General features: G+C 38.0%; 1 protein-coding gene across 1 annotated transcript; it reads left to right on the forward strand.

The window, feature by feature from the left end:
• The first annotated feature begins 285 nt into the window (after positions 1–285).
• LOC117302084 (E3 ubiquitin-protein ligase TRAIP-like) lies at positions 286–22,751 on the forward strand. The gene is made up of 10 exons (XM_033785881.1): positions 286–498; positions 2,299–2,428; positions 3,646–3,813; positions 6,127–6,221; positions 7,147–7,260; positions 9,139–9,226; positions 9,536–9,717; positions 18,141–18,354; positions 20,511–20,675; positions 22,020–22,751. Exons 1-10 carry the CDS (start codon positions 404–406, stop codon positions 22,128–22,130), a joined length of 1,362 nt encoding a protein of 453 aa, XP_033641772.1. The 5' UTR covers positions 286–403; the 3' UTR covers positions 22,131–22,751.
• Positions 22,752–25,416: the final 2,665 nt, after the last annotated feature.

Genomic DNA, 25,416 nt, shown 5'->3' on the forward strand with positions numbered 1-25,416 from the left:
TTCTTGCCCAAGTCACTTCGTACCCAAATTATCAAACCCAAATCACTTTGTACGCAATCAAGTCTTTTCGTACCCAAGTCACTTCGTACCCAAATTATCAAACCCAAATCACTTTGTACGCAATCAAGTCTTTTCGTACCCAAGTCACTTCATACCTAAATTGTCAAACCCAAATCACTTTGTACCCAAGCAAGTCTTTTTGTACCCAAGTCACTTCGTACCCAAATTGTTAAACCCAAGTCACTTCGTACCTCAAAGAGCACTCCCGCAAAAGCACACACCACAGCACACACCACAGCAATTGCTGTGGGTGCCAAGGGTTATTCCGATGCCTGCAAAGTATCCTATTATTGTATTGCAGGTGTAACACTGATTTGAAGTTTCTTGAAGAATCACCAGCAGAATGATTAATGCTTGCTGTATCATCTGCCATGACTACTTTGAAGGAGACACAGTCGTCATGGCTTGCCCTTGTGGACACACTTTCCACGAGGAATGGTAAGATAGTTTGACCACAAACCAGTTACATATAACTCCTTGTTAAATAAATGGGTTCCATTAACACTAGTCTTTTTGCTCTCATTGTTATGTAAACAAATGCCTCTTGGAAGAGTGACTGTTTTATAGACAATAGGGCCTACATGGACAATGTACATGTAGGTTTAATGCTGTGGGAGCCAGGTAGGGCCAAAATCAAAATTCAGTTAAAAACAAATTATAAATTTTGTAGACGATCTTGTCCCCTAATTTCTGCCCTTAATAAAACTTGTCATCAGCGTTTTATGAGAGAGCAGAACCTCAGAATATCTACGTACATGTAGCCAAAAACTGTTGTATAAAGTTTTATGTGCTTGTGTGTTTAAGCCAAGAACAGCTACATGTATTGAAAACTGGGCTTCTGGTTGGAGACCTTTGACCTAAAAAATATGCATCATTTGAGTATTACTTTTTTCTTCGGTGCATAGATCAAAATGTAAAGTAAATCAATATTTAAAAGTCAAAATTTGGGGTGGGTGGGCGGGTCACACTAATTTAGAAATTTTTAAACATTGACTGTTATAAATGGCCCCTTAGACTGCAGGACTTGCAATCACGCATCAAGGTTGTAGGTTTGAATCCCCCAAACTAACCGCTGATTTAACAATGACTAGAATTAGAAGTATTGGATTAGAATTAGAAAGAAGTATTGTCGTCTAGTTGCTGAATTGCAATTTCTGACTGATTTGTGCGATTCATGTTAAACCAATGTTTGTGAGAGAGGGATTGGCTGTTGCCTCTTGGTGTGGTCCCCTTGTGGAAGTGTGCCAAGTTTCCTTGACAGGAAGATCATCAACAAACAAAAAACTGATCATGTTAGCCTTGAATTTGATCGTCTAGAGGCTAAATGTTTATCATGAAATCCCAAGCAACCTTTGGGAAAGACAACTTGGGCCCCAAACAGTGGTCGTAGGTTTTGGGTTCTCTCATGTGAAAGGGGCTAATGTACATGTACATTATACATGTATTAGGCTACGGCTAACACAAAACTAGGGCTTTCACTGTACATTAAGCCTTACGTCAAAATTGTTATCCATGGCAAGAAGAGCTGTGAAATTAGGCCCATTTTGCGTTACATGATAATTACTAGCTTATTTTTTTTGGGTCAGTTTTCAGGCAAACTGAAATGCTTAATTAATTACAGGTTGGGTCATCGTCGGTAATGACCAATGCAAAAAATATGTAATTTTGAATGTGTACAGTTGAAAGCTTACTTGATATACATGTTATACGTGTAGGTAGTTATTGGAAAGCATCCTGCCTAATTATTTCATATGAAGTGCCCAATCACTAGAAACATATTAAATCTGAGAAGCGATTTGTGCATGAATTATTTCTCAGATATCTGTGGGTTGGTGTTTGTTTGCAAATGCTGTAGCCAGAGATCTATGCAGTTGGTACCTGTGGGTTGTCACCTGGCAAAATATGGATAGATTTTACATTCATGTGAAAATACTGTGAAAGTTTGGTGCTGTTTTCTCATTCCAGATGAAACATTCACAAGTGACTTTTATTATCTTTCTTTATAAGTTTGCCCATATTACAAGCATCACCCTTAACATTTATGCATGCCACAATGTAGCTTGGCTGTTGAACTACATTGTACAGTTAACTCAAACTGACGATTTTACCATCTCAAGTAAAATGGGTCCAGACCTTACTTTCTACAAATCTCCACAAATAATTGTCATCAAGTAGTAGCTTTTCCATACCTGACTCTAACTGACTTGCTGACTTGTTTTTATTTGATACTGTTTATAGTCTCCTTACATGGCTGGCCAACTCAGCAACCTGTCCTCAGTGTCGTGCTAGGGCTACTCAGCGCTCTACCATTAAGCTGTTTTTTGAAGTGGGTTCAGACGCAGGAGATATCGATCCAAGCAAACTCAAGGTGAGTTCAATCTTCTGATGTTCATTGGGACTCAACTTTATCAGTGTTTTACAAACTTCCAGGCATGCAATATTTGTTATTACTACCATGATGATAACAAATTTCCTCCTTTTTCAAGACATTGTAAATAAAAAAAGGAAGATTCATTCCACTGTTCCACCCAGTGACATCACATGTCGTGCATCATGAGCCAGACTTGAGTTTTAGGCTGTTTCCACCAGAGAGCTTTAAATTTAAATGAGAATGTACTGGAATTGTGTCTTCCATCAATTGTAAACTTTTACATGTCATAATAGAAACCAGGGAAGGCACTCACGTACAGCCCTAATACTTCACGGAGGCGACAAAGGCGTTTGCCTCCCAAGGGCATCAAGGCAATGACCATAGGAGGCATGGACCATGCCTCCTGGTCATTGCCTTGATGCCCTTGAAATGCTACAGTCATGACAGTAGAAATTAACAATTTCCTCATAGGGTGCCCTTTACCGAAAAGAAACAACTTTGTGCCAATGCCCTTTAAAAAACAAGGCAAACACTGAACAGGCCTGTACATGTATGCACACAAATGTTACATGTACTTGGTCTTATTGGTTTGAAGTTGAACACGGAGTAATTGACTAGAGCATGATTTGAAAATGAATGATTGACTTGCGGGTTAACATGCTGACGCTCTACCAACTGAGCTACATGTACATGTACACTAGCCCTATGTTGGGAATGGTATTTTGCCTATTTTATCAATATGTTTGTTCAGTCACAAGCCATGCAACCATTTATTGCTGTGTAGCCAGGGATTGCACCCAACTTAGCAATAATATGCCCTTCAACCTGGGAAGCGGAATCCAGGGGATCATCTTTACAGGGATACAACTTTGTACTTCAGATATCAAAATACAAACAATAAACAACTTGTTAGGAAAACTGACTTGGGTAAAATTGAAATCTATTTTGGTTGAACAAAGAAAAATTCACTAGAGCGTGATTTGAACCAATAACTTTCGGGTTAACATGTCGACGCTCTACCAACAACTGAGCTGTCTAGCCCTATGTTGGCAATCTCCCTATCAGTCAATATCTTTGTTTGGGGAAGCTACATGTAGTACAATCATGACATTTGTTAACTGCTGTGTTGCCAGGGACTACACAGTCAGTTTCCTTTGTAGTTTAAATTATTGTATCAATTATAGAAGAATTTTGTTCAATATTTCATATTAAAGAATGAGTTACACACATTGCAAGCGGAGCTAAAGAAGCGAGACACCGTCAAGTCGGCCCTGACTGAGGAGAACCAGAGAACTCTTAACTTAAACAAAACGCTGACCAAGAAAAATAAGGATCTGAGACACAATCTTGAGGCTGAGCAGACGACGTGTGATGCACTCAAGGTATGTAAACCCTCATCAGGGCTGGAATATTGCCTCAGGGATTGTGGTTCAAAATGTTTACTGGACAAGAATTCTTTTTACAATAAGAGAATAAGAGATATATCTTCATAAATCAGTTCAACATGCCTTTAAGTTAACTGTTTCTATTTAAACAAGCACTAGGGGAAGATTGATTTCAATTGTCTTTATGATCATTTAAATACCCGTAAAGACAATACTTAAGCCCCGTTCATACTTCCTGCGAATGCGATGCGAATTGGACGTAAATTTGTCATCACAACCTTCCTTTCGCAAGTGAGTTAAGCAGAGTTAAACTGCTGCGAATTATTTGTTGCGAATTTGCTGACGTCAACATTCGCTTCGCCTTCACATTCGCAGGAAATATGAGCCGAGCCTTAAAAGAATGGGCCTACTTCAATACTTGAATGGAACATGTAGACTTGAATGGTATTTCATCAGATCAAAGTCAACATTGTGAACAGATTATTTTTTGTTAAAGACATTGCACAGTGGGGTATCATTCTTCACTTTTCGTCATTAAAAATACACAAGATCGCCGGGCTTGCGCAGTCAAAAGTTTACAGGCCTTACACTCAGGCCTGCGATCCAAGTTTGAGCCCTGCCCATCATCGTAGGTACATGTACATGTAGGTAAACTATGCAACGGACTCAAGCTCTAGTGTTTCCGATCAGCAGAGTGTGTCTTTGAGTCCCAGTTGTGGCACATGTGTCCTTGAAAAAAGTATGTTACCACAATTACTCTGTTCTTCGGATGGGACATAGGATTTATAGAGAACGTAAAAAGAACCTAGAACACATATCTTTGAAGAGAAGAAGAAGTTAACCCCCGGTGTTTCTAGCTCACATAGCAAGCACCCTTGTTTTGTTTAAGGGATAGCACAAGACTGCCTTGCAAACAAGGCTCAAATCAGGTTGGTACACACATGTACAATGTAGTGGTCTGTATTGGAATGGGAGACTTTTGGGATGCTTGGTGGCAGCAAACTTACCAGGTAGAATCCATTGTTCTCGGTAATGTGCGCATGCTCAGAACTACGTAAATGGAAATTTACCTGGTAAGTCTGCTGCCACCTAGTGCCTCAAAGTCTCCCATTAGATCTATTACCCACAAATATGAATGGCAAGTTGTGGTTTCACAAGACAGACTGGTAGCTGAGGAGTGTGACCTACTACCTACTACTGACATGTGGCAGCTACTTAATTTCACCAGAAAGAAATGCTTCAGCAAGGAATGCTCATTTTAAACCTAAGAGTATTCATTGTTTTCCTATGCCCTAACAGTTCCAGGGAAGCCACAATTACAACTATTCTAGTTGTATAACCCTAATTATGCAGAGCTATGTTTGTATCAATTATAAGAGCCATTTAATGTACATGTAGCTCCATCATTGTCTATGTAGCAAGGTGCTGCGGCACAAACTGTAGCAAACCATACCAGACATGCCAGAAAACTTGAGGCAAACCTGTTCTTCTTTATGATAAGGGAATGGATTTGAACAACACAACACACAGGACCAATTGCTTAATACGTACCATTTGAAGGACACGGCAATACTGTTTCAGCGTCTTGTTTAAAGACACTGGACACTATTGGTATCTTTGACATTTAAATTGTCAAAGACCACTCTTCGCACTTGGTGTATCTCAACATATATGCATAAAATAAGCAACTTGAACAATTTTGAGCTCAATTGGTTGTCGAACTTGCGAGATAATAATTAAAGAAAAACACCTTTGTCACACAAAGTTGTGTGCTTTCAGATGCTTGATTTCGACACCTCAAAATTTAATTCTGAGGTCTCAAAATCAAATTCGTGGAAAATTACTTCTTCTTCGAAAGCTACGTCACTTCAGAGAAAGCCGATATATGTTTTGTACTATCAACCTCTCCCCATTACTCGTTACCAAGTAAGGTTTTATGCTAATAATTATTTTGAGTAATTACCAACAGTGTCCATTGCCTTAAAGGTCACAAGTGTTGAGGCTGGGACACGAACCCACTCTGGTGGTCAAAAACGAGTGACTAGAGCTTGTGTCCTAACCATTTCACCACTCGGCCACGACCTACCCTGTACCCCATCTTACTTTATTGCTACCATAAACAACAAACTGTAGCAGGAAATGTTAGACTGAACAGGTTCTAAGAGTGTACATTATGCAGTAGACCTTACACTTCGAGAAAACTAGGCAGGCACCATGCACCAAGCACCTCACACATGCCTCACGGCCATTCAGTTCAACCATGACTGCTTTCTTTTAATAGAGTTTTATTTCTTCCGTTCACCCTTTTAGAAGCAGCTATCCCTACTATCGTACCAGATAGATGAAGCTAAACAAGCTAAGAAGGAAGCAAAGAGACTCCGTGAGAAGCTACAACATCTTGAAAGGTTTAACCAAATTCAGAGAATTTCTTAGAAGAAAAATCGTGCTTGGCAACAAAAAGCAGCTTAAAGATGAAATACAGTGACTGTTTTCATGAGCTGCTAAGTAAAAAAAAAAGGAGCTATACACAATTTACTTATTTTGCTTGTGCGTAAAGCGCTCGCCTCTCACCAAGGTGACCCTGGTTCGATTCCCAGCCAGGGCCATAATATGTGAGTTGAGTTGTTATTGGTTCTCTGCTGTGCCACGAGGGTTTTCCAGACCATCCGGTTTTCCTCCCTCGGGAAAAATCAAACACTTTCGATCTTGGGTGTGCTCCGTGGTCATAATGGGTTGATGTGGCTGGCAGCTGAATGCGCCCTTGCATGCCTGCTTCTCGAACACGTTGTAGCCGCGTCCTTCGCAATTAAGCTCTTGGCTGCAAGTAAGGATGATTAGCCCCCCAAATTATTTAATTATTTATAACATGGTCCGTTTGCTCAGACAGCAGAATTTTTTAACGGTAACTTTTGCTCAGACAGCAGAAACGCCTCCAGAGATGTATTTCCATCTTTTCATCTTCTTCTTCGCCAGTTCCTTGAATCCAACTAAACCACTATGGCAGTACAGAGCTACCATCTCCCTGATTCTGCAGAAAGTTCCCTGAAAATAAACCAATCGTTCCATGTTCTGATAACAATTTTTTAAGATCTCCCTGATTATGGAAAGTTTGCCCCTATTATGTTGAATGTAGTTCTAAATATCTCCCTGGTTGCCGTACAAAATCAGCCCAATTGCAAGATGCAAATGTTGGCAGCTCTGGCTGTATTGAACAACTTATTTCAAGATGAATTTTAATGTTATGTGAAATCGTGCCCAGGGTATGTTACAATATGATAATGTCACTAAAATAAATGACAGTGTTTTTCTTCTTTTTGTTATTCTAAACAGGTTGGAAATGGTGTTGACTAGCAGTGCTGAGGCTACAGAATCTTTACTTAAAGAATACGGCGATGGCCCAAGAGCTGCAGGAGAGCTAGCTACATACTGTGTACTACTCAAAAGGTTTCATAATAACTGCAATGTTAATCTTACTTAAATACATATATTTTATGTACCATATGTATTTGGTTTGCGTTCTCAAAAGAACATAATCTAACCAGCAAGTAGATATACACATGGTGTTACCGCAAACCAAATGATATTGCTACTGTACCTCACATTCAATGCCTTAAATCACATATACATACATGTATACCATGCCCGATAAGTAGATGAGGTTGTGTCCCCCTAAACAAAATTCAACTAAATAAGACGTTCACACACTCTTACCCTCTTGTACAAAGGTATCTCCTCCCCTCAAAATCCTTTGAAAAAAAAATCAAAAATTCCCAAAACACAATAGAAGGGGGTGGGGGAGCACCAGATGCCACATTCTTAGAATAAATATGCAACACCAAGTCCATCCAAAATTCAGTGGTCTCCCATAACAGTGGTCCGCTAACACACAGGTGGACCAGTCAAAAGCCTGTCCAACTAGTCCCTAAGGCCGGGAAGCATCCATATTTCAATTGAAGTACAGACTACTAACAAAGCTGGAGGAGTGAAATGATAAGCTAACTACATACATGGAGTCATGTTGGCCAGTTTAGGGCAAACCCTGCCTTAGTTTAACCTGGATTTTCTGGATTGTGAAAGCAAGGGTCAGCATATAAATCTTAGCAAACTCTTTGAGCAATGGCATGGTGTTTATATGAGACAAAAAAAACTAGTCTACCAGTTCCTCACTCACTAGTTAATTATTTATTCTCCCTCTTTCTGGTGGTCAAACCAGCCCCTTCATTCCTCTGGCCCCACCCCTATCTTCTTATTCATTGTTTACCCCTTGATTTGTCTGTGTGCTTTCTGCCCCTCTCTGTCTCTCGACATGTACACATTTCCACTTGACTGCTTCTGTTACACTTTACACGTGTTCATGTTTCTTGTGTTGTCATCTATAGAAAGGGTTGAAATACAAGCCAATATTTGTTTTTGCAAATAAATACCGAAAACTGATAATTCAAAAAAAAATATGCATGAAAATGGATAAAACTACCCTATGAAACTTAACAAATTACAGTATATAAAAAATAGTTTTGCCATATCAGTATATGGTAATTAATTTTTTTTTTTGTGCATTTCAAAAATGCCTCCGTTTTTTAGGTTTTTTGAAATATTCTTTAAGAAAAGGAATTTCTAACAAATAAAAATGTACCTTGGTTCATCCCAAAGTCAAAAGTCATAATTTGTACTTCTTGAGTAATAATTCACTCTCATGATAATGTATGTACATCATGTACATTGAGTATGTGATCTACATACAATTTATGACACTACTTTTGGAGTACATAAAAAGATTGCACATTTACCGGAATGGCGATTTTTATTTTTGGAATGCAAAAACTAGAACGTAAATGTTTGACCTGGGCACTGAAAGGGTTAAAGGGACACATCAGCTCATCGTTTATGTAATTTAGTGGCGTAGAATCATAGAACCAATTTGTTTTGATGGTAAAAACGAAACATCAAAATACCACAGAATTAGCGAAATTTATTTATAAACCCAAAAGCGGTCGAATGTCAGCAAATATGCTTTTTTTTCAGCCAGTGCAACTGTCAAATAATGATCAATCCCAACCGAGTAATATGCCTGTGATTTTTTTCACAGAACTCAGGCAAGTACTGAGTATACAGTGCTAACACACATCGGTGTATATGGGTAAAAACCAAAATTAATATTCTTTATCCCTGATGCAAATTTAACATACTATTAACTGTCAAATATAAGTAAAATTGTTGCGCATTGTTGTATTGTAGACTGTTGCATTGTTTATACCAATGTTTTACTGTGACTCAATCCTTCATTTAAAAAAAAAAGTTGTCATTCCGTTTTGTTTTTCACAGAGAGTTTCAAGCCAACAAATTAAATCGTAAGAAGCTGAAAGAAGAGCTAGACGCAGCCAAGAAAAAGTTTTCAAATTGTTCAAAAAATGTGAGTAGATTTGAGCACCAGGGCAAGTTACAAGCCTTGGGTGGTATGGATGCTACGAAGGCAATGGTCTATGTTGTTAGTCCCGTGTGTTGTGCAATGCACGTAAAATAACCCAGTTTGGCCCGGTGTTCCTGGATTGATTGGCTGCATATTGCGCCACAGCACCTTGTAAATACATCACATGGTGCTATGTAATGTGATTACTATATAAGAAGCCACTACTATAACTATAATTGTTTGAATCGTTGCCTTTCCTTGGCTCTGCAATCCTCTTGCACTGACATCTTTTACTTTTGTATTGGTATTTAGTTATTGGCTAAAGCCCTTGAGTTAGAACGCGTCAAGAACCAGCTGAAGAGTACCGAAGAAGATCTTCGCTGTGCGCAGGAGGAGAAAAAAAATCTGAAGGACAGAGTAACACTCCTACATAAGACAATGGAATCACCCAGTGGAGCGAGCAAGACTGCCCTCACAAGGCTCATCATGGAGAGGTAAACCAAGCCCTGGTGACCTTACACTTTTATACTACAGTGACGTCCTGGATATCAGGGTCCATATCTGGGGCAGAAAATTTTCAAAGCTTCATAACTCAAATCTGTTTGTCATAAATTCCTCACAAATCCATCATTTTCGTGAAGTTATGCAGCTCCCAACATTAAAATATTTCTGTTTTTGATCGTATTCTCACAGTCTGCCTTGCAGACGCAAGATGCACAACGTGCATATCTTGCATTGTGTTGCATGTTAACGCTGTTACATGTGTCTTGCATGTTTCATCTTGCATTCGAATTTATAGGCATACAACACTGTCAGATTACAATCAAAACGTGAATAATTAACGTGGGGAGCTGCATTATTTCACAAAAATGATGAATTTGTGAGGAATATATGACGACTAAAACCCACTGCTGAAAAATGTATGCTACCATGGAATTTGAAATGTTGAAGCTAGTGGCTTCTTGCAGGTAAGATTTGAGTTGAGAAGCTTTGAATTGTTTTTGTCCAAGAAACGGGCCTTAATAGTTAGGACTCTGTATTTGTGTACAGCACAGAGGAAGAGTCCTATCGGGGTGTCTCCAAAAATTTGATACACTTTTGAAATGGCTGCCGAACAAAAAATATACGATTCTGCGGAAAAAGGTTCTGTGTGACACCAACTTTCATATGACACCAAGAAGTCCGAAAATAATTCATGGCTAGGTGAGCACTGCTCATTTTTGTGAAGGGTTTAAATTAAGGCTGCGCAGCAATAAGCCTTCCAATTTGAGAGCTTACAAAATTGAGGGTGCAGAAATAAATTCATGATCACATACGATAAGTTTTGGTTTGCTGAGTGAAGTTTATGGTTAATTAAACCATTTTTTTTTATACATAAGTGAACAGGAATTGCATTTTTGTTTTTGTAGCACTGTAACTTTCCCTGGTAGACTCAGTGGTGTGATCACGGGAGTCAGGATGGGGTGATGGTACATGTTGCAACTTCCATGTTACAAACTGTGTTTTTTTAAACATCTGTGACTTTGAATAAAAACCTTCATCCCGCATTTCAGTTATTATAAGATGAGTTGAACATTTTATTGGTTTTTCTTAATAATCAGCTGGGGATTATGTACAAAAGATATTCAATAATACGTTGGTTTTTTTTCAACAGGAATGTCAAAGATGTTGGCTACTTATTCTTCAGGTTACCCATTGACCTGAAGTAGCCAAAATCATGGATTGAATTGTGTAAGCTACCAAGGACTTACCTCTCACAAAGGGAAGGCTAATTCCTGCGCAGCCTTATTTTCAACCCTTCACAAAAGTGAGCATTGCTCACACAATCATGATTTATTTTCGGACTTCTTGGTGTCATATGAAAGTTGAGACCATAAGCTATCCATACACCTAAACCTTTTCCTATAAGCTATCCATTCACCTAAACCTTTTCCTATAAGCTATCCATTCACCTAAACCTTTTCCTATAAGCTATCCATTCACCTAAACCTTTTCCTATAAGCTATCCATACACCTAAACCTTTTCCTATAAGCTATCCATTCACCTAAACCTTTTCCTATAAGCTATCCATTCACCTAAACCTTTTCCTATAAGCTATCCATACACCTAAACCTTTTCCTATAAGCTATCCATTCACCTAAACCTTTTCCTATAAGCTATCCATTCACCTAAACCTTTTCCTATAAGCTATCCATTCACCTAAACCTTTTCCTATAAGCTATCCATTCACCTAAACCTTTTCCTATAAGCTATCCATTCACCTAAACCTTTTCCTATAAGCTATCCATACACCTAAACCTTTTCCTATAAGCTATCCATTCACCTAAACCTTTTCCTATAAGCTACCCATTCACCTAAACCTTTTCCTATAAGCTATCCATTCACCTAAACCTTTTCCTATAAGCTATCCATACACCTAAACCTTTTCCTATAAGCTATCCATTCACCTAAACCTTTTCCTATAAGCTATCCATTCACCTAAACCTTTTCCTATAAGCTATCCATACACCTAAACCTTTTCCTATAAGCTATCCATACACCTAAACCTTTTCCTATAAGCTATCCATTCACCTAAACCTTTTCCTATAAGCTATCCATACACCTAAACCTTTTCCTATAAGCTATCCATTCACCTAAACCTTTTCCTATAAGCTATCCATTCACCTAAACCTTTTCCTATAAGCTATCCATACACCTAAACCTTTTCCTATAAGCTATCCATTCACCTAAACCTTTTCCTATAAGCTATCCATTCACCTAAACCTTTTCCTATAAGCTATCCATACACCTAAACCTTTTCCTATAAGCTATCCATTCACCTAAACCTTTTCCTATAAGCTATCCATTCACCTAAACCTTTTCCTATAAGCTATCCATACACCTAAACCTTTTCCTATAAGCTATCCATACACCTAAACCTTTTCCTATAAGCTATCCATACACCTAAACCTTTTCCTATAAGCTATCCATACACCTAAACCTTTTCCTATAAGCTATCCATCACCTAAACCTTTCCTATAAGCTATCCATACACCTAAACCTTTTCCTATAAGCTATCCATTACACCTAAACCTTTTCCTATAAGCTATCCATTCACCTAAACCTTTTCCTATAAGCTATCCATTCACCTAAACCTTTTCCTATAAGCTATCCATTCACCTAAACCTTTCCTATAAGCTATCCATTCACCTAAACCTTTTCCTATAAGCTATCCATACACCTAAACCTTTTCCTATAAGCTATCCATTACACCTAAACCTTTTCCTATAAGCTATCCATACACCTAAACCTTTTCCTATAAGCTATCCATTCACCTAAACCTTTTCCTATAAGCTATCCATTCACCTAAACCTTTTCCTATAAGCTATCCATTCACCTAAACCTTTTCCTATAAGCTATCCATTCACCTAAACCTTTTCCTATAAGCTATCCATTCACCTAAACCTTTTCCTATAAGCTATCCATTCACCTAAACCTTTTCCTATAAGCTATCCATTCACCTAAACCTTTTCCTATAAGCTATCCATTCACCTAAACCTTTTCCTATAAGCTATCCATACACCTAAACCTTTTCCTATAAGCTATCCATACACCTAAACCTTTTCCTATAAGCTATCCATTCACCTAAACCTTTTCCTATAAGCTATCCATTCACCTAAACCTTTTCCTATAAGCTATCCATACACCTAAACCTTTTCCTATAAGCTATCCATTCACCTAAACCTTTTCCTATAAGCTATCCATTCACCTAAACCTTTTCCTATAAGCTATCCATTCACCTAAACCTTTTCCTATAAGCTATCCATTCACCTAAACCTTTTCCTATAAGCTATCCATACACCTAAACCTTTTCCTATAAGCTATCCATTCACCTAAACCTTTTCCTATAAGCTATCCATTCACCTAAACCTTTTCCTATAAGCTATCCATACACCTAAACCTTTTCCTATAAGCTATCCATTCACCTAAACCTTTTCCTATAAGCTATCCATTCACCTAAACCTTTTCCTATAAGCTATCCATACACCTAAACCTTTTCCTATAAGCTATCCATTCACCTAAACCTTTTCCTATAAGCTATCCATTCACCTAAACCTTTTCCTATAAGCTATCCATACACCTAAACCTTTTCCTATAAGCTATCCATTCACCTAAACCTTTTCCTATAAGCTATCCATTCACCTAAACCTTTTCCTATAAGCTATCCATACACCTAAACCTTTTCCTATAAGCTATCCATTCACCTAAACCTTTTCCTATAAGCTATCCATTCACCTAAACCTTTTCCTATAAGCTATCCATACACCTAAACCTTTTCCTATAAGCTATCCATTCACCTAAACCTTTTCCTATAAGCTATCCATACACCTAAACCTTTTCCTATAAGCTATCCATTCACCTAAACCTTTTCCTATAAGCTATCCATACACCTAAACCTTTTCCTATAAGCTATCCATACACCTAAACCTTTTCCTATAAGCTATCCATTCACCTAAACCTTTTCCTATAAGCTATCCATTCACCTAAACCTTTTCCTATAAGCTATCCATTCACCTAAACCTTTTCCTATAAGCTATCCATACACCTAAACCTTTTCCTATAAGCTATCCATACACCTAAACCTTTTCCTATAAGCTATCCATACACCTAAACCTTTTCCTATAAGCTATCCATACACCTAAACCTTTTCCTATAAGCTATCCATTCACCTAAACCTTTTCCTATAAGCTATCCATTCACCTAAACCTTTTCCTATAAGCTATCCATTCACCTAAACCTTTTCCTATAAGCTATCCATTCACCTAAACCTTTTCCTATAAGCTATCCATTCACCTAAACCTTTTCCTATAAGCTATCCATTCACCTAAACCTTTTCCTATAAGCTATCCATTCACCTAAACCTTTTCCTATAAGCTATCCATACACCTAAACCTTTTCCTATAAGCTATCCATACACCTAAACCTTTTCCTATAAGCTATCCATTCACCTAAACCTTTTCCTATAAGCTATCCATTCACCTAAACCTTTTCCTATAAGCTATCCATACACCTAAACCTTTTCCTATAAGCTATCCATTCACCTAAACCTTTTCCTATAAGCTATCCATTCACCTAAACCTTTTCCTATAAGCTATCCATTCACCTAAACCTTTTCCTATAAGCTATCCATACACCTTAACCTTTTCCTATAAGCTATCCATACACCTAAACCTTTTCCTATAAGCTATCCATTCACCTAAACCTTTTCCTATAAGCTATCCATACACCTAAACCTTTTCCTATAAGCTATCCATACACCTAAACCTTTTCCTATAAGCTATCCATTCACCTAAACCTTTTCCTATAAGCTATCCATACACCTAAACCTTTTCCTATAAGCTATCCATACACCTAAACCTTTTCCTATAAGCTATCCATACACCTAAACCTTTTCCTATAAGCTATCCATTCACCTAAACCTTTTCCTATAAGCTATCCATACACCTAAACCTTTTCCTATAAGCTATCCATACACCTAAACCTTTTCCTATAAGCTATCCATACACCTAAACCTTTTCCTATAAGCTATCCATTCACCTAAACCTTTTCCTATAAGCTATCCATACACCTAAACCTTTTCCTATAAGCTATCCATACACCTAAACCTTTTCCCATAAGCTATCCATTCACCTAAACCTTTTCCTATAAGCTATCCATACACCTAAACCTTTTCCTATAAGCTATCCATACACCTAAACCTTTTCCTATAAGCTATCCATTCACCTAAACCTTTTCCTATAAGCTATCCATTCACCTAAACCTTTTCCTATAAGCTATCCATACACCTAAACCTTTTCCTATAAGCTATCCATTCACCTAAACCTTTTCCTATAAGCTATCCATTCACCTAAACCTTTTCCTATAAGCTATCCATTCACCTAAACCTTTTCCTATAAGCTATCCATACACCTAAACCTTTTCCTATAAGCTATCCATTCACCTAAACCTTTTCCTATAAGCTATCCATACACCTAAACCTTTTCCTATAAGCTATCCATACACCTAAACCTTTTCCTATAAGCTATCCATACACCTAAACCTTTTCCTATAAGCTATCCATACACCTAAACCTTTTCCTATAAGCTATCCATTCACCTGAACCTTTTCCTATAAGCTATCCATTCACCTAAACCTTTTCCTATAAGCTATCCATACACCTAAACCTTTTCCTATAAGCTATCCATACACCTAAACCTTTTCCTCCAGAATCATATACTTTTCATTCGGCTGCCATTTGAAAAGTGTATAGATTTTTTTGAGACACACGGTATAGGGCGAAGTACCCAACTGCCCACCCCACCTATAGACAAATATGTTTAAGATTCGATGAGCAAGAGTTTATGCTACAAAGTACTAAAAAATATCTTCTTTTTTTTGGGAGGGGGGGGGGGGGGGTACAGGGCCATGCAATTGACCCCAGGTTTTCGATCCAAGGGGATAATGACAAAAACATGGAAATCAGGAATATTTATGTCATAATTAACATGCAGTACATTTTTCCTTCTTTAATCTGACTTCCAATTTGTTCACACACTGAAAAACAGATTTGAGCAAGACAAGTCTGTTAAAGCCTATACCAGTTGTACTTGGGTCAGTCCTTGTACTCAATTAAATTGTCATGCCTCTTTCTGAGGATCAGATATCAGGCCTGATTTCATCTAACAATGGCACCCTCGGCTTTGCCTTGTGTGCAATTTTCCCCCTCAGGTGTACAAAACAACTCTGTCACAGCGTACAACAATTGTATAATGTCATAATTTAATGTTGATGTAATGATTAAATTTTGATGGCATGATTCAATGTTGATATCATGATTCAATGTTGATGTCATGATTCAATGTTGATGTCATATTTCAGTGTTGATGTCATGATTCAGTGTTGATGTCATGATTCAATGTTGATGTCATGATTCAATGTTGATGTCATGATTCAATGTTGATGTCATGATTCAATGTTGATGTCATCATGATTCAATGTTGATGTCATGATTCAGTGTTGATGTCATGATTCAATGTTGATATCATGATTCAATGTTGATGTCATAATTCAATGTTGATGTCATGATTCAGTGTTGATGTCATGATTCATTGTTGATGTCATGATTCAATGTTGATATCATGATTCAATGTTGATGTCATGATTCAGTGTTGATGTCATGATTCAGTGTTGATGTCATGATTCAGTGTTGATGTCATGATTCATTGTTGATGTCATGATTCAATGTTGATATCATGATTGAATGTTGATGTCATGATTCAATGTTGATGTCATGATTCAATGTTGATGTCATGATTCAATGTTGATGTCATGATTCAGTGTTGATGTCATATTTCAGTGTTGATGTCATGATTCAGTGTTGAGGTCATGATTCAATGTTGATGTCATGATTCAGTGTTGATGTCATGATTCAATGTTGATGTCATAATTCAATGTTGATGTCATGATTCAATGTTGAGGTCATGATTCAATGTTGATGTCATGATTCAGTGTTGATGTCATATTTCAGTGTTGATGTCATGATTCAGTGTTGAGGTCATGATTCAATGTTGATGTCATGATTCAGTGTTGATGTCATGATTCAGTGTTGAGGTCATGATTCACGGTTGATGTCATGATTCAGTGTTGATGTCATATTATAATTCAATGTTGATGTCATGATTCAGTGTTGATGGCATGATTCAATGTTGATGTCATAATTCAATGTTGATGTCATATTTCAGTGTTGATGTCATAATTCAATGTTGGTGATGATTCAATGTTGATGTCATATTTCAGTGTTGATGTCATATTTCAATGTTGATGTCATGATTCAGTGTTGATGTCATAATTCAATGTTGATGTCATAATTCAATGTTGATGTCATATTTCAGTGTTGATGTCATAATTCAATGTTGATGTCATGATTCAGTGTTGATGGCATGAGTCAATGTTGATGTCATTATTCAATGTTGATGTCATATTTCAGTGTTGATGTCATGATTCAGTGTTGAGGTCATGATTCAGTGTTGAGGTCATGATTCAATGTTGATGTCATGATTCAGTGTTGATGTCATGATTCAATGTTGATGTCATGATTCAATGTTGATGTCATGATTCAGTGTTGAGGTCATGATTCAATGTTGATGTCATGATTCAGTGTTGAGGTCATGATTCAATGTTGATGTCATGATTCAGTGTTGAGGTCATGATTCAGTGTTGATGTCATGATTCAATGTTGATGTCATATTTCAGTGTTGATGTCATGATTCAATGTTGATGTCATGATTCAGTGTTGAGGTCATGATTCAGTGTTGATGTCATGATTCAATGTTGATGTCATATTTCAGTGTTGATGTCATGATTCAATGTTGATGTCATGATTCAGTGTTGATGTCATAATTCAATGTTGATGTCATAATTCAATGTTGATGATTATTTTTAAAGACAGTAGACACTATTGGTGATTGTCAAAGACCAGTCTTCTCACTTGGTGTATCTTCACATAATTATACATAAAATGACAAACCTGTGAAAATTTGAGCTCAATAGGTCGTCAATGTATAATAATGAAAGATAATGCGAGATAATAATGAAAGAAAAAACACCCTTGTCACACGAAGTTGTGTACTTTCAGATGCTTGATTTCGAGACCTCAAATTCTAAACTTGAGGTCTCAAAATCAAAGTGTTGAAAATTACTTCTTTCTCGAAAACTATGGCACTTCAGAGGGAGCTGTTTCTCACAATGTTTTATACTATCAACTTCTCCCCATTACTTGTTATGAAGTAAGGTTTCATGCTAATAATTATTTTGAGTATTACCAATAGTGTCCACTGCCTTTAATGACATTTTTGGAAATGACTTTAAAATGTTACACTTTTGTATCATGTTCCCCAGTCCTGCACCCTGTCAGTTCAAGCGCCCCGAGCTAAGCACCCCAGAGAATGGAGGTATCATTGACCTGGATGATACTGGCTCCCCATTCCCTGGTAACCCCTCTACACCTCGATTCGATGAAGGTCCAAGCCCAAGTACTCAGGCTAAGAGGGCATGTCATGAGTTTGACTTGCCGTTTGTCAAGACGACGTCCCTTGCTCACAAAAATAAGAAGGTATGTAACGGTTAACAGTTGGGTTTGTATCAATATAATTCCAGCCCTGTATGCTTCGTTTCTAAAAGGGGTGCGCTTTACCAAGGCATTTTTTCCCTATGTTTTACTCCATAGTTATCGGTTTGTTGGAAACAACAAGTGATTGTCACTACTTCACTGTGTAGACTATTCGTGTAAGAACATATACAGCCTCTATTCTTCAGTCTCCTGACGATGACTAGAGCAGGCGATTAAGTTTATTTTCCGAATCTTAACCCTTAGGCGCGCGGTCCATTTAGGGCCGGTTCGGCAATCATCCACGATTGCCGCAAACGATTATTTTACAGAGGGTCAATCGGCTGAGTTTCGGGACGCAATCGTTTCCAGAGATTATAGAAAGACTTACTGAGGTGAAACACAAAAGAGTTGACACTTCACTGTGGTTTACAACTAACAAAAGAGTTCGCCTACACCAGGCTATCACTGACACTTCCACCGCTAATCCCTCGCTAATCCCAACTAATCCTCCACGGCCAGGAGTACTGGTAACAATGGTTTGGTTTTGGCTAGGTGTGTGTACGTCCAGGTAGTAGCTTTTTCTTAGCATCATGAGTGAACATATTTTTGGGGGCAAAACACGGCTTTTAACACATTCAAAAAAGAGATTTAACATGATGCGTCTTTGTAATAAAAAGTGATTCAACTGTTCATTTATAATTTCACAGATTTGTAATATTTATGTTTCAGATTTTCACCAAAATCGGACTCCAAATTTATTTATACTTTTCCAGGAAACAAATTTATATTAAAGCACGAGATTGTCTGATCAACCTTGTCTGATCAACCTTAAACATAGAGAGTTTTATCTTAAAGATACAAACGGGAAGGGTATAAACAAAATGTTCTGATAATAAGATCTGTTAATTTATTCCAATTAAGCGTAAAACAAATAAGTACACACACATACATTAGGTATTTTTTATTGCAGTCTTTTTATTAATGCAATGGTTTTTCTTCTTCAATGCCAACAGTATGTTTAAAATTAAAATAATTCAAAATTAAACCTTCTGACGAGGACGTACTGATTACAATCCTATTTGCAGATCACACCCAAATTCAACAACCTGGTCATACGTTTATTAAAAAGATACACATTAGTTGGGAAACATTCTTAGTTGGTCACAACCAACCAAAAATTGAGTTCGTCTCGAACGCTCAAATCGAGTATACATGTACATGATGTACCCGTGTGAGGTACATTGACGTTGCCAGCGCTAGGCTAAGCAAATACATGACAAAAAGAGGTAAAGTAGAATGTGAGGTTATACTTCATCGTTTTTCACGATTAAAAAAAGTATGTGTGGTATCTTTTGACGAGCATTTTAGAAATGGAAAAAACACAGCGCAAAAATAACGCGTTAGAACATTTTAGTTTTTAAATTCATATTCATAGTCCACAACCGAACAGTCAAAACTATAATCCCAACACAATGGACATTAATCCGATTATAGCCCCTTTGTTCGGACTCCGGACGACTAGACAAGCTCAGCGCACTGAAGCGTTTGAAGAACCTATCCCCCAATCGTCTCACAACCGCTGCTGAATCGTTTGCTACTGTAATCGTTTGACAATCGTGGATGATTGCCGAACCGGCCCTAAATGGACCGCGCGCCTTACCCTAGTCTGGGTGTAAATCAAATTCATGATGGTTTTTCGGAAGGTTGGGTTGCGGACACACCGAGCAGCCTAGTCTTAACATTGAGACCAATAATAACTGGCTCTGCAGCAGTAAAGTTAAGCATGAGTAGTTGTTACTCGATCCACTGAGCCAATAGTAGTAGTTCAGGGCTCCAGTTTTATGCAGCTGCTTAAGCGAACAGTTTCTTGCTGAACCAAAAATATGCAGTAAGCCAGTCTTTAATGGTACAATGCATGTTACAAATCCTATTCTGGTAAGCAAAATTGCTTTGTGCTTGGTAAATTGTTGTCCGTAAGCAGCTCTATGAGATTGGGCTCAGGCCGGAGGAGGAGATTTTTCCAGAACCTAAACCCCCCCCCCCCCGGTTTTCACAAATCTTCTTCGCAATAGTAGAAAAACACACAAGCTCTAACATATTACACATCTACACACCACGGTAGAATCACAAAGTTAATAATGTTATATCTTTTTCTCCAGTGTAAGACTCAGAGTGAAGAGGAATCGGACGCACTTGTGACAGCAAGCATAGCAAACTCTGGTCTATTCAATAATCGCCGCCCTCTATCGGACTCCAGGAGTAACTTTCGTAAAGGCTACAATGGCATGGGAGGCCATAACACTGTATTCAAGAAAACTGTACTTGTATCCTTTTGTTCTATTAAATTGTATTCAAAATTATGTGGCCTGTCATGGCCGAGCGTATATAAACACTGAACTCGAGCATGGTTTTTATTATTGCCAAGTTTGGGTTCCTCTCCTTACCAATATATTAGGAACGCTTACCAATGCTTGCCAATGCCTTACGTAGCTTAAGATCGTTGCAAATGCTTACCACACTTTACCAACGTTAACTATGGCTTACCAATGCTTACAAACACTGATGGTGAAAGACCGTCTTCACAACTTTTGCTGGTTAGAAAGCAGTTGCTATTAATTGAACGCTCTTCTTTAGGAGGTGGAGAATGACTTGCGAGCGTTCTGATTTTGTTACCAATGTATACGAAAACACCGGAAATGTTGCGAAATTTGAGCGATTGTCAAATATTTCCATTTGTATAAGCACATTCACTAGCATATTTTTCATTGTGAGAGCAGCATAAAGCAAGACACTCAACCATTTTGCTGCCTTCAGATGGAACCTAAAGCCATTGGCCTAGAAGTGTGTTGTTCAATGGATGTAAAATAACCCAGTGCCCTAGCATCTCAGCATCTCACCACCTCAGCATCTTGTAAACCATTACATGGTGTTAAATAATGAAATAGTTATAATACTTCAACTGAGTAGCTGCACATACCTCACAGGAAAAAATGCCGAGTACTGTATTTAAATAGGCCCCTAGGGCTGTGATAAAGCGAAAACATTCTTCCTTCTTTAATCAGGTTTCTGTTATGTTTTTTCCGCACTCAGAAATCACTTAAATTGTCATTTTAGTCTGGTAAAAGTCTAAAAGCCTATTTATGGGCATGCACATGTACTGTAGGTCAGCCAGCCCTACATGCATGTCAGATGGTTCTTCTCTTTCGTAGGGCCAAGTGTCATGCATGAATGTATAAAATATCCTTACCAAGATTTAACATTGTTACATCAGGAATTTATATCCATTAGACAACACACTAGGCTGAAGGACGCAGCGAAATGGTTGAGTGTCTTGCTTTATGCTGCTCTCACACTGGCGAATATTCTTTTCTTTAAAATTAATTACAATTCTTTTATTTGCAGAAACAGCCTTTTACAGTTAAGGCCCCTCCAGTGCAAAAATAGGACATTTAATATTCACATCCTTTGAAACTTTGAAATGGTAAAAGCGCCCCCAATTTACCAAGAAATTGTTTTACATAAAATAAATTAAAATCTTGGAGTCGGGCTGGATTAGTTTTTTTTTGTATGCCTCTGTTATTTTGATTTTTTTAATCTTCATTCTGTTTTGTTTTTACCCCACAACCTTGATCAGAATTTGTTTGTTTTCCTTATCTAGTAAATCACAGGGTTCTTTCATAAAGCCATCCTCTGTCGGCAAAGGAATCAAGAAGGGCAAACCTGCAACGAGCTCCGGGAAATCCCTTCCTAATTTACCAACTTTAGATAAATATTTGTGAGAGATTTGCATTGTTTATGAGCCTGGTCATTAAGCCAAAGGTTACTCAGTGTCATTTGGGAATGCCATGTTGATTTGTCTGTCAGACATTATGCTACCAAAGAAATTAGTACCAAGTTGGGGGCCATTCAGAACAGTCATTGCTGAACAATTCAATGTTTTTTTCCTGATATTTTGGATGGATGGGTTTGATCAAATTAGTCACATTCTAAAAAATTGTGATTAAATAGCCTGTTAATGCAAGGTCATCCCTGTTACTAGATAATAAATTCCTGCTTTTTAACCAAAGTATCGAGCCTGTTATTGCAAATGAAAATGGTGCAATTTTCTGCATTACAAAGCAGAGAAGGATACCAGTTTGAAATTGAACATGTGTCATGGTATTCTGGCTGGTAAGCCTTTGTATCCTTGTAAGCGTGTTGTACTCATCTGTAATCTGCAAGTGACATTGAACCATGGGATAGTTAAGGTGTGGGGGGGGGGGTGGTCTCCGTTTCAAATAAATCTTAAGATGAATCTGAGTTTTTCGTGAAATATGAGCTCTGGTAGGATGTCTTCTGTAGGTTTTTTAAAGGCACCTGGAAATAGATTTTATTTTTCCTTCAAACATTAGAGTATGTTCCTGAACAATAAAATAATTTTTTGAGTAATTGTTTTTTACGATTTAAATGTTTAAAAAATTAAATAAAGTTGTGTAGGGGGTGACTCCGCCTACCCATTTTGTGACGTCAGTCGAGGAAGACTTTGCCTCGATCGAACATCGAACACACGTACGTGCAAGTACATTCAAGTCCTACTAGTCGTGAGTTTGTACGTTTTGAAAAAGTTTTTTTTTCTTGCATTTTTCCGGCAATGTCGACCAGGTGTATTGCTGCTGGATGCAGCAAAACAACTAAAGATGGTGTCAGTTTGCCTATGTTGTCCGGTCTGACGTCTTTTCCAGCGCTGTGCGGCAAACACTTCGAGCCGTCGTGCTTCGAGAATCCAGTATACACTACACATTTTGTCATGAAGAGAAAAGTTCTTTTCTAAAACATGACGCCATCCCAATAATTTTTCCAGCTAGTGGGGAAGTCGAAGAAGGTACATGAAAGACGTAACGAACCTAAAGGAGCATTTGCCTAACGTGAAAAAAATCAGGTATTGTTTCAACTTTGAGTGCATGTTTTTAGCTTGCGCCAAGCGTCACTATGCTGTGTTGGCACTGCATGCGATTCATCGCGCCTCGATTGACGTCACGAACAGCGCCCTCTCGGGTCGGGCTTTTTTTCAAATTTGTAAATAACATGGAAACAAATTTTTGGAAACCCTAGTTAATGTTTATTCATATTCCACTCATCAAAACACATATTTTAGTGACAAAAGCTTTATTTGGACAAAATACCACTCCCAGGTGACTTTAAGGTTAATGAAGTCACACATTGCCGTGGGTTGGGGACGAGTTGGTCTATGAAAAGCTTTTTACTTTGCGAACTAACACGGTCGACCATGTGGAGTCAAGTATATTGACAAAACTTGTAAACCAAAACTTGTACATAATCATTTAAATAAATAATGAGTCTAAAAATAACCATTGTTGTAAACAGATGCTTCTAATTTTTTCAAATGTTTCAGTTGTCTTTGTAGAAATATACCAGCATGACGAAATATCCCCCTTACATACTGTTTCTTAAAGGCACTGGCCACCATTGGTACTTACTCAAAATAATTGTTAGCAGAAAAACTTACTTGGTAACCGGCAATGGAGAGCTTTTGATAAACATTGTGAGAAATCAGACCTTCATTATTCTAGCAGAAAATAGCTGAACAATTTCTTAAGGAGAAACCTTGCTCTGTGATCAATATAGCATTAGATACTTTTCCCAGAAGCTGCTTGTAATTTCTAATTCAAAGGAGCATCATTTTAAAAAACCCTAAATTAATTTGGATGCCATTTTGTCAGCAATGACACTTACTCCAGAGACGAGTATTGTTGTCTTTGATCTTTGCGTAGAGAACTATGGGTTCGAAGGGCATGGACACATTGTTTTTCTTTTCTTTTACCTGATACAGGGATGAGATTGTTCAGACTTTTGCCTGAATTCAGACTTGTTATGTCAACCTGGTGAAGTAAATAAGACAATATTTTCCCCCACAAATAAAGAAATCCAGCTGCTCTTTGGTCTACTTCTCTAGTGGTTTGGATACTGTTCCCAAAAGCTCCTTGGAATCTATAACCCCAGGGGTTACCAAACGGTAGAAATGACATCATTTTAACATACCCTTGAATTTGTATAAGTTTCAGACTTTTTCGTTAGTGATGACTCTCACCCTGCTGATATTATTCTCTGAATTGATGAACACAGATATCGAGGATTGTCGATGTTCTTGCTGAAACTATAGGGTTTGAGAAAGTGTTTATATTTAAAATGCACTGGACATCTTTGGTAGTTGTCAAAGACCATTGCATGTTCTCACTTGGTGTATTCCAATATATTCATTAACAACAAATCTGTGAACATCTGGACTAAATTGGTCGTCAACGCTGCGCGAGAACAATGAAAGAAAGAAAAACACCCTTGTCGCACAAATTCGTGTGCATTCAGATTCCTGAAACGTTAAGATTCTTTATATTACGAGCGAGCCGTTTCTAGCAATGTTTTGTATTAACACCCCTCCATTGCTTGTGACAAGTACGTTTTGGGACTCGATGGCCTTTTTGACCAGGCATTTGAACTCCGTCACTATTGTCTGTAATCGACGTGGGGTCAAATTATGACGCACTTTTGCTCCAAAAAGTTGTAATTCCCAAAGTTTTGCATGTCTCCACACCGGAAAGTTGTTTAGGATGCTCAACTTAGTCGATTTGCACCGTCAAAACGCGATTTCCAGAGTTGATAAAACACAAAAAATAAAAAATTCGAGCCGAATTTGCGCGATTACTTTTTGCGGATACCCAACCCGAGTGTATGGTGCAAATTTGAACTCCGTCACTATAAAGGGTGCGTTTGTTTAGCTTACCCCTGGGTCGACCCGGTGTGTGGCGTGTTTCTTTCACCAGGACGAACGTGGATAATTATCTGCACACGTTCGTCCTGGAAAAAACCCCACCACACACCGGGGTCGACCCAGGGAAGCTAAACGAACGCACCCTATACTTTGGTTATGACTGACAATTATTTTGAGTCCAATTATGACGTCACTTTTGCACCAAAAAAGCTGTTTTGCATGCCTCCACACATGAAAGTTGTTCAGGATGCTCAACTTGGTCGATTTGCACCGTCAAAACGCGATTTCCAGAGTTAACT

The sequence above is a fragment of the Asterias rubens genome, chromosome 18, assembly GCF_902459465.1.
Source record: "Asterias rubens chromosome 18, eAstRub1.3, whole genome shotgun sequence".
In the NCBI taxonomy this organism is placed as follows: Eukaryota; Metazoa; Echinodermata; class Asteroidea; order Forcipulatida; family Asteriidae; genus Asterias; species Asterias rubens.